The sequence below is a fragment of the Pediculus humanus genome, genomic scaffold, assembly GCF_000006295.1.
Source record: "Pediculus humanus corporis 1103172108220 genomic scaffold, whole genome shotgun sequence".
NCBI lineage: Eukaryota > Metazoa > Arthropoda > Insecta > Psocodea > Pediculidae > Pediculus > Pediculus humanus.
In genome coordinates, this window is record NW_002987790.1 from 178,184 (window position 1) to 189,903 (window position 11,720).

The 11,720-nt window shown below is 25.1% G+C and overlaps 1 protein-coding gene across 1 annotated transcript; it reads right to left on the reverse strand.

The window, feature by feature from the left end:
* Window positions 1-627: 627 nt before the first annotated feature.
* Phum_PHUM449090 (Antolefinin, putative) lies at window positions 628-1,312 on the reverse strand (the record flags this gene model as incomplete). Its single annotated transcript, XM_002429675.1, has 3 exons — window positions 628-783; window positions 850-1,033; window positions 1,134-1,312. 3 exons carry the CDS (start codon window positions 1,310-1,312, stop codon window positions 628-630), a joined length of 519 nt encoding a protein of 172 aa, XP_002429720.1.
* Between the last annotated feature and the right edge of the window lie 10,408 nt (window positions 1,313-11,720).

The following is an 11,720-nucleotide window of genomic DNA, read 5'->3' on the forward strand; positions in this document are numbered from 1 at the left end:
TTTAGACATAATAATAATACAGAATATTTATTTAATAATTACAATAATCATTTATTATAAAATAAATTTTTTAATTTTACACGATTATAAATACCCTTTAAACTAAAAATTAAAAAAAAATACCTTTTATAAACGTTTATTAGTCTGCCCCTTTACTTTAATTAACATTAAATCTATAATGTATGTATTAATAAAGTTAATTAAAATAAATAATAATGATAAAAAAATTATGGATTTTATTTACTTTAATGTAATATGTGTTTCGTTAATTTCCTTCTTTAATTATTTTTAACAAAAAAGATTTGATTTGATTTTTTCAAATGAATTACGATGATAAATTATTACATTTTTTTTTTTTTTTTTTTGGTTTAAATATAATATTTGTTTTATAAATGGCGTTATTCGAATACTTTATGAAAAAATATTAATAATAATAATAATAAACTATCATTAAATTAATTAATTTCTTTCTCACCGATCAATAAAATATTTTCCCTCTTCTTTTTTTTTTTTTAATATAAAAACAATAATGTGTAAGTTATGAAATTTCTTTAAATTACATCATGGATAATTCTTTTACAATAATAATAATAATAATAATAATGTAATACTCTTATCGATTATTAATTATTGTGCTCCGTGAAATATACGTCTTAATAATTTTTTACTCGGTGCATAACGTTGTTCTCTTTTAAATGCTTCTGCTTTCTTTTTTTTTTTAACTTCTGTCCAATGTGTTATGTGATTTGCCAATAAAACTTCTTTCGTAGGTTGATTTTTTTCCTAATCATAATCATAATCAATCAAGTAAATTTAAAAAGGGTGAATTATAATTTTTATAAAACTTACATTTTCCGATGGAAGCTCAAATTCTTTTTTTGGAAATGTGGGTAATGGTACAGTCGAATTATCCGATGGTAGAGGAGCTGGTAAACCGTACACTTCTTTTAATAATAAATCTTCTAATTTAAATTTCTTACTTATTTCTCTCTTGTCTTCTTTTTTTATCTTTTTGCAAGAATCCTTGTTTAATCTTTACAAAAAAAAGAAAATAATAATTATATATATACAAAAGTGAGTTTTGGATTCGAGAAAATTTTTTTCGATACATTATTATTTATTAGTTTTAAAACCTTGAATTTACAAATGATCTCGGATTGTTTGCCATCCATGCTCGACATATCGGATAAAGTGGAGTGTTTTCTTCAAACTGTGCTAAATCAACACTTCTGTCGAAAAGTTTCATAACAAATGTATGTTGAAATGGAGTTTCTTTTATTCCCCCCAATTTATGTTTTTTTCTTTTCGGCATACATTTATCCCTCTCGCTAAAAATTTAATTAAATGTGTGAGCGTGTGTATACAAAGGTATGACAATTTTATTATAATTTTAAATAAACATTCCATTTTTTTTAAAAATAAATATTTAGAATTTAAATTTATTAACCTTTTTTTGTATGAGGTTTTAGCTCTGTAGTCTTCTGAATCAGTCGAATTATCACTATGTAAAGCTTGTAAGTCTTGTAATGCTCCTTTTAGACGATCTCTAGCATTTAAAGCTGCATCATATTCTTTACCTTAGATTTAAATATAATAATAAATAATTTAAAATTGTTAATTAATATCATTTTAATATGTTTTATGCATACCACTTACATTCTTCTTTGGGTTCCAATTTTATATTATCAACAGAATTAATTTTTTTCGACATTGTTCGTTTTAATTTATATGCTAAAAACTGAATGTGCTATCGATAATATATATAATCGTTAATAAAAACTGTTTATTTGCTTATTGTTACCGATTGTCTTTAAAACGAATACAACATACAAATTTCAATTAATGTTCAAAGTTATGATCCAATACAATATTTTACTTTATATCATTCTGAACATATTAATCAGTAATTATTTAAAAAGTGTGAGCTGTAATGTTTTAATCCTTAGAATTTGAATAGCATTATCATATATGTAAAATCATCATTTGAGCTGAGTTACAAAATAATAATGAAGCATATATACGGAATGAAAAATCCTGTAAAGCGCAAACAAAAGTAAAAATAAATTCATAGTCAAACATAATTTGTGAATGATAAAAAATAAGAAAACGCATTTAAAAACTTATTATCAGTTAATCGGTCGACATTTAAAATAACCGTAATTTTAAATACCATTGACCACGCAACCGTTATGAAAATATTTTTTTTTTAATATTCAAACGAATAACGAAAACCTTTATTATAAATTTTCATTTATTACGCGTTTATTCGAATCGTAACCGAGTGAAAATTTAATTCGTGCCAACGTTTTAATACTTACGTGAAAAAAAAAAAAAAAATTCAAATAATGAATTTTAAATAATAATTGTTTACTTTACATTTGTTTCAATATTTTCTAGAACGAAATTCGTTTATAATTTTAAGTCCCAGAAAAATTGCAAACACAGGGGAGAAATGTCAGAGTGAGGAGAGAAAAGAAAAAAAAAAAAAAAAAAAAATTAAATAGCTTCTTAGCAATAGAACACAACACTATACGTTTGTTTATATGGTTTTCAGTGTGCAAAATGGCGTAGCTCTTGAAGCACTTGTGTTTTGTTCGTTAGAATATGATTAACGGAGTGGGCTTTAGTTTATTATAAAATACCTCTCATTCCAGGAGAGAAAACCTTATTATTATTATTATGAGACTGAAAATATTTCTTATTTTTTTACTCTCTCATTTGAGATTTGATAAATCTCTAGGAGAAACCGGAGAAAAAGGTGATGGTGAGGACGCTTTGATTTAATTTTTTTATTTTATTTATTTTATTTTTATATATTATAAGTTTCAAATCCGAATCCAATTTAATTGTTTTATTAAAAAAAAAAACTAAAAATTCACTAAAAGGGTCGTAAACTATAATTAAAACAATGTTATTACTTTTTGTCATAATTTTTTTTTTTAAAAAAATATTTATTTTCTTTTAATTGAATAACTTGCCAACTTTAATGTTATTTAACAATGTCTTGTGTGTGTCTGTGTGTATTATTATTATTATTATTTAAAAAACAAATTCTTACTAATAATATAAAAAAAAAAAACATTCCCTGATTTAAATCATTTCTTGAATTATTTTTTTATCAATTATTATTATTTCAATATAAAAACATTCATTCATTCAACATGAAAATGTATTTATTTAAAAGTTTACATAAAACTTATTAAAATTGCCAATTTTTTTTTTTAATAATTTATTTGTGTGTGTAAATCAATAAATTATTTTTTTATATGGTGGTTAATATTAATTTGCTTTTGACTCTTTCATGATATTGCACTTTTGTGACCCCTTTTAATCTTAATAATAATAATAATAATAATAATAATAATAATTGCAACTTCAAGTGTTTCTTTCTTTCTTTTTAAATGAAATTGATAATGAAATTTCAAACTAGAGAGTCTAAAAGAAAAAAAACTTCAATATGATTATTATTATTATTATTACTCTTTCATTGTAATAACTTTTCATTATTTCAAATTAATTTTATGCCATATGACTCAATTGAAAGAGAGAGAAAGAGAGACCACACCAGAATATATTTTTGTATGTTTTGAAAAAAAAAACCACAGATAAAAAATTTATTACATTTATAGTTTGACTTGAAGATTACATAATTCAAACCAAGTGGAAAATTATTATATTAACAAAAAGTAGTCGTGGCAGTAGTGGTGGTAGTGGTAGTAGTGGTAGTAGTCAATAACATCCAACAGATAAAATTGACTTTTATACTTGTTTACATTGTTTACATCATGATTCTCTGATAGGGAGAATGTGTTTCTAATATGTTTTACAATTTTCATTTTGTCGTCTCAATGATTTTACAATTTGATTCCCTGAGAATTTAAGGGAAAAAAAAATAATAATAATAATAACACTCACTCACTCACTCACTCACACACAAATTCATTAACTCATTCAATCACTCAATCACTCACTCACTCAATTCAATTAATTATTGATATCAAAAGCAAAAGGAAAAGGGGAAAAAAAAATTGTTGTTTTTATTACTGTTATTATTAACAACAACGTTTTTCCCCTTTCCCCTTCTCCACCTCCTCCCACTCACCCCTCCCTCCCCGGCAAAAATATTATTTTTAACAATGTCGCGAGAATTTGTTCTCATAAAATATAATCGATTGATTGATTGATCGATTGATTAATTATCGACTATTGCTACTATTAATACTACTGTTATCGTTACAATATTTTCTCATGGAAAGCGTTTATTATTATTATTATTATTATTTTCATTATTATTAAATTTTATAGTGAATTAAAAAAAAAAAAAAAAAAAAATTAAAAGGAAACAATTAACGAATTTTTTTTTTTTTTTATTATTATAACACATGTGAAATAATTAATTTTAAATTTTTTAAACGTTTTTGAGTTCGATGTGGGAAAAAAAAAAAAATGATTTTTTTATCGTCCTGGATCCTGGATCCCAACTATCGAATGGTTTGCCCCCCCTCCCCCTCCCCCCAGTTCGTTTTTCGACTGGTAAATATATTTGTATACGCGTATAACATAAGATTTATTTTACTTAGTTGATAAAAAAAAAGGAAAAAAAAAATTTGGATTTCGATCAATTTATTTTATCGTTTGTTTGTTAGTTCAAAGTTCAAAATTTAATTATTTTGAATAATAATAATAAGAGAGAGAGAGAGAGAGAGAAACAACAACAACAACAAACAAATAAAAAGTGACGACGATGACGACTGAAACGGCGACAATTTAATTTTTTTTTTTTTTTTTAAATCCAATTCTTCACGTATACACTCGTATGTGTGTTATTATTATTATTATTATTAAATTGCAAAATTTAATAAAAGATTTTTTTATTATTTTTTTTCAAAACGACTACCGAAAAGCTTGCCTTTTATTTCCGCTTCCGTACCCCCTCCCCCTCCCACAAAAATAAATAAAAAAAAATAACAATAAAAAAAAAAAAAATTTTAAATTTTCCATGTAATGATAGAGTACAGTCAACAACACGTGACGGAATTTTATTGTGATATCAAACGCGAGATTTATTATTATTATTATTATTATTATTATTATTATTATCGTGGCTTTATATTTTTTTTTATTTTTTTTTGTGGAAACTTATCGTTTTTTTTTTTTTTTTAACCCTAAATATCATTCGAAAACTACGACTTTTTTATTTTCCCCCCATATTTTATGTGTAAAATGTTTCCCTTATCAATTCCATTACCTCGACTTGTTTTTTTTTTTGATATGGTTAATTATTGTCACGCGTGACGTATCATTTTCCGACAGCAAAAAGAGAAAACACTCGAATAAAGGAAAAAATGGGTGGAAAAAGTTCAAAAAAATACAAAAAATGGCGAATAATTTTACGATTCTGTTGCAATTTGACCATCTTTATTTATTTATTTCGTCGTTTTTTCAATGCGAAAAATGTTCGATAGAAAAAAAAAAACAAAGAAAACGTTTGTTTGTTTGTTTGTTTGTTTGCTTCTTCTTTTTCTTTGCTTGCTCTACGTTTGTTTGTTTTAAGAACGATGAAAAAAAAAAAAAAGAAAAAAGGTGCATTTAATTAAATTACCTGTGCAGTGTTAAATATAGAAAGAAATCGTTTGTTTTATTTAAATTTAAATTTTTTTGCGCGGGAAAAAACAAATAATAATAATAATAATAATAATGATGATGATGATGATGATTATGATTTGAGTGATGACGTTTTATTTCATACCTTAACGAAACCTTTTAATGATAAAAAAATTATTGAACGTTTTTTTTTTTTTTTTTTTAAATTATACATTTGTCTCTCTCTCTCTCTCTCTCTCTCTCTCTCTTCGCGATATCATTTTGTGGGAGACGAAACACGAAATTAAAAATTATTGACTCGACGTATCGTTTAAAATTTAAATTATGGTACTTGAAATTCGTTTATTATTATTATTATTATTATTATTATTATTATTATTATTATTATTATTATTATTATTATTATTATTATTATTATTATTATTATTATTATTATTATTATTATTATTATTATTATTATTATTATTATTATTATTTTCGAGTAGCATCAAACAATTTCTCGGTCGAATTTAAAATGGAAACGCCTTGGCATTGATTAGAAAAAAAAAAAAAAAATGCCGACTTTATTTATTTAATTTTGTGCAAACGATTGTACGAAATCATCTTCTCTTTTATTTATTTATTTATATAATTAATAATATCGATCGATCGATCGATCGATAATTTTATTTATTTATTTATTTTTGATAACAAACGTAGCAATTTTTTTCTTTTTTTTCCCTAATCACTGTCTCTGTTTTTATTTATTTATTTTTTTTGCTTATTTATTTCTTTCTTTTTCTCTCTCTCTCTCTCCCCCCCCCCCCCCGCGCTCTCTCTCTCTATCGGAATTTAAATGTCTGCAAAAAAAAAATTTTCGAGTCATTACCAAAGAGATGATGATAATGATGACGATGATGGACCAAATAACAAAAGTCAAATCGGTTCACAACGTGTTGTAAATTTGTTTCTTTTTTTACAAACATTATTTCAAATAATAATAATAATAATAATTTCCTGTCGTTTGTTGTTCAGTATTTTAAACTCTTCTTTTCTTTTTTTTTTTTTAATATTAACAATTTAAGTCCAAAGGGGTTCCCCGTTCGGTAAAAAAAAAAAAAAAAAAAACTAAAAAAGTAAATTGTTATGAAAGGATTATGTATGTTTGTTTAGTTTAAACGATTTGATATTTTCATTTCAAAACAAATATTATTATTATTATTATTTTCGTTATTAAATAACAAATTTAATTAATAGTTTCACCGAAAAAGTTTATTTTGTAATTTTATTAATAGAAAATAAATAAAAAGAATCTATTATTTAGTTTTGCGCTTTTAAAAAATTTTTTTTTGGGTGGTTTATTTTTAAAAAAAAATGGCGACGTGAATCCTCTATGTGGGACAACATAAAATTCGAATTGTTAAAATGTATTTAGCGTTAGCGTTATTATTATTATTATTATTATTTTCTTAGCAAATTCAATAAGTAATAATAATAATAATAATAATTTTTTTTTTTGAAAATGTGAATGTCAAAAAGTGACGTGTAGACCCTTTTATTTTATTGAAAATAACAAATTTTTTTTTTTTTTTTTTTTTTTAACCTGAACCTTGTTTGTTAGAAGTAACATAAAACTACGCAGCTGGACGTTTCCCCCCCCTCTCTCTCTTTTATTTTTCGTTTAAATCGTTTCGTTAAAAAAAAAAAAAAAAAAAAAAAAAAAATGGAACCCCACGTAATGATAAAAATTACTTGACAAAAAAAAAATTATTAAAAATTGATTTTGTTTTGTTTTTAATGTTGTGATAAGGGAGCAATTTAAAACGAATGTGTGATAACGTCCCGTCGCCATTTTCTTATAATTCAATTTAAAAAAAAAAAAAAAATTTTTTTGTGTAAGTTTATACAAGCTCCGGAAAAAAATAAAAACGAAACAAACAAACGTTAAAAAAAAAAAAAAGAACCTGTGAGGTAACATTTTTTTTAAAAAGGAGGGAAGGGAGGGGAGGGGGAGTCTTTTGATGGTTTCTCGGTAGTAATCTTCGAGAGTGTAGTGAATGATTGAAACCTGAAAGTTTAAAGACAAAAAATGGAAAAAACAAATGGCATGACCTTCCATCATTTTTTCTTATTTATTTATTTATTTAAGACTTTAAACTATTCATTGCGACAAACCGGGCGTTCGGTGTAAAAAAATAATAATAATAATTAATGATATGTAGTAAATTTCGATTTTAAATAAGGTGGTATAACTTTATGAAATTGACAGTTGAATACAAAAAAAACGGGGGGTGGGGTGGGGAGAAGGGGAAGGGTTTCGTTTGTGTTGTTGTTTTACGAGCATATTTGTATTCGTTTGTGTTTGTATGTGTTTGTGTGAGTGGAAAATGATGAAACATACGTTTGTTGTTAATGACTTTTTTCAGTCTGCTAGCCGTGTAGTAGTAGTAGTAGTAGTAGTGGTGGTGGTGGTGGTAGTAGTAATAGTGTAAAGATTACTTTACGTTAGTAATAATCGTTGTAATTTATTAACTTGATGATGTATAAAAAAAAAAAAAACAAAAAAAAAAAATGCATAAAGGTCTCGGAAGAAGAAAAATTTTTTTCCTTTTTTTTCTTTCTTTCCACGGTGGTTTAAACGATGATTCAAATAAAAACATTAAAAATAATAATAATAATAATAATAATGAACCTTAAAAGTTTCAGGTAGAAAAATAAAAAAAATTGCACGGTAAAAAAAAAAAAAATAAAATAAAATCGTGCCAAAAACCCGAGATTATTATTATTATTATTATTATTATTATTATTATTATTACGTTTTTACGAATAGAATATGAGCATTCATAGGCTAACCAAAGTCTCGGTTGTTAGGTAATAATAATAATGTTGCCGTGCAAGTTTTCCAATGCGTACAACAACAAAAACAAAAACAACAACAACAACCGAACACTAAAAAAAAAAAATTTTTTTTTTTTTGTTTTTTTTTTTGGATTTTGTGCGCAAAAAAAATGGGGAGCGGGGGGGGGGAAATGGACAAACGTTAAAGAACGCGTTTCAAGGCGCCGAAATTAAGAGTTAATAATTTGTTACGTCAAATAATAATAATAATAATAATAATAAAAATGATGATGATGATGATGGTAATTTGAAATTTTTGTTTTTTTTTTTGTTTTTTGCTTCTTTGGCTTAAATTTTTGGTTGTTTGTTTGTTTTTGTTTCATGATAATTAAATTATTATTATTATTATCATCATTATTAATAATATTATTATTATTAGTATCGATTTCGAATAAAATGGGGGGCGAAACGTTGATGCGATCATGTTTTATAATATTTTATTGTTTGACAAATTTGAAATTTCGTTTTGTGCGAAAGGGTTTTCCGTTTGTTTGTTTGTTCGTTTGTTTCGTAAAAATGTTAGCTCGACACAAACGTAATCGAACCCGAAATTTTCTTTGGGAAATTTAAGCGTGTGATAAAATAAAAATTTAAAAAAAAAACGAACGTAATCGAACGTAATTAAAATTTTAAAATTGGCGTTAAAAGAAAAAAAATGTTTTTTCCTACTCGTAAATGAATCGATCGTTACTGAATTCGAATATTAATAACAATAATAATAATAATCAAATCACGATTTTTTTTTTTTTTTTAATTGCTAGAGTTGGCAACAATGATTTTTTATTATTTTTTTTTCCCGACATATAAAATGATTACGAACGAACTTAATACTACTACTATTTAATTATTTTATTGCCGTTCGGTCGTCGTTTGTAATTTAAGGGAAATAATAATGATGATGATGACGGCGATGACGATGATGATGACGGCGATGACGATGATGATGATAATGGCGTGAAAATATGAAAAGTGATGTTGTTTATATGTTTTTTTGTACCGTACGTCGTCGTCGTCATCGTTCATCCGTCCATTTTTTTTTCTAATCATGACCTTTCGAAGCAAAAAAAAAAAAAAAAAAAAAAAAAAAGAAAACCTCGTCAAGGTTACATTAAAGTCTTGTTTTAATATTTCCAGTTAGGAGCCCCGATGTGTTATCGACCGATTAGTTTACAACAACAAAATATTTATTTATTTATTTATAATATTATTGAAATTAATTAATGATAAATATATTCCAGTCACAATTTTTTTTTCTTTTCCTATCGAATAAATTTTATGCCTTCGGATTGAAACAACAAACGAAACAAACGGGGAGGAAACCAAACCACTTAAAGAGGTTGTTCAAGAATGAGAAACCATTTTGTTTTTTTCCATAGAGAAAATAAAAGTGTGGTGCACTGCACTACTTTTCGTTTTAAAATAATTTAAATTAATTAAATTAATGATCGGAACTAATTAAAAAAAGGAAAGAAAAAAAGGAAAGGAAAAGGAAAAAAGAAGAGGAAGTAAAATGGGTGGGGGGGTGTTGATCGGTTGTTGGTTGGTTCTGTTCGGTTCGTTTGTTATTATTCGCTTAAAAAAATTATTTATCGAATTGTTATAGATCGATATATCGATATATCGTTCGATTTTTGTTTTAAATTATTTGATGAAGGCGTATAAAACTTGGAATACGTTAAATAAAAATGTAAATGAAAAAATCTACCGAGCGAGCAAGGAAGCAAGCGAGCGATTGTGGCATTATAAGCGTTACGAGTTTCTCGTACCTTAAAATAATAATAATAATAAAATTAACTACCGATTCAATTAACTCGAATCGAACCTTGAAAAAAAAAAAAAAGAAAAATCTAGTAGTATCTTATTTTTTTTTGTAATAAAAAAAAAAAAAAAAAAAAAAAAAATTAACACATATGTATTATGGAATGAATTTCTAGAAGGATTAATTGGTTCTCGCAAAGTCTGTATTTCCATACACACTTGTTTTTCCCCCTATCTCTCTCTCTCTCTCTCTCTCTCTCTCTTGTACATTTTAAAAACGATAAGCGATAGAATATTCTTTTCCACACACATCCTTTCGTTACGGTTAATTATTATTATTTTTTTTTTATTCTCCATATCAAAGGTGATGATAAGAGAGTGAATATTTGTTAATGATAATTTTTATATATATATATATACGTTAACGACCGCAACCGATTGTTTTAACCGCTTGAATTTATTTATGTATATATTAGAGGTTAACATAATAATGATGATTAACGAGTTTCGAGGCATTTAAAAAAAGAAAAAAAAATTTTTTTTTTTTTGTTTAGGGGGAAAGGAGGAGGAAAGAACTGTCTGAGAAATAAAAAAAAAGGGCGTAGCATTTTGACGAATTTTTGTTGTTGTTGTTTTTTCAACATTATGGTTTATTTTATATGGACGATCGACGAATGTTTAAAAAAACAAAAATTAAATGATTTCGGTTATACCTGAAATCCCCAAAATATGGAATTTTCCATCGTATATAAAATTTTTCATTTATTTATGTATTCATCCAAGTCGAATTATCAATTTTATCAAACTCGTCGTAAAAATGGATTTAAAAAAAAATAATAATAATCCTAACTCGTTTGTTAATCTCTTTCTCTCTCTCTGTCTCTCTCTCTCTCTTCAGAATCATATAAAATTATTATTATTATTATTATTTTTATATATATGTTAATGAGAGTTTTTAATTTATAATCGAAAATCAATAATTTTTTTTCTTCTCTTTTTTTCTTCTCTTTTTCATTTTAAATAATTAATTTTTTTTAATAAAAAAAAAAAAACTGTCGCTTTGTTTTGTCGCCATTATTTAAAAATTTTTCAACTTTGACCTTTAATTGTTGTGTTTGATTATGATGATGATGATGATGATGATGATGATCGACAATTACGTAACGAGTTTTTTTTCTTTTCTTTTTTTTTATTATTATTGTTATTCAATAAATTTTTTTTAGGTGTCCTAGAACTTTTTTTTTTTTTTCTATATTTCACAAGGTGATATAAAATACTACGTGGCTTAATAATAATAATAATAATAATAATAATAATAATAATAATAATGGTAAAATGCGACGAATTTGCGTTACGTTTCGTCGTGTCGTTATTAATGATTAAATTTTTTCCTCCTTTTCCTCCTCCTCTTCCTCCTCCTCCTCTCCCTTTCCTGGATCGATTGAAAATTATTATTCCGGTTAAATGATTCTTCCAATTTG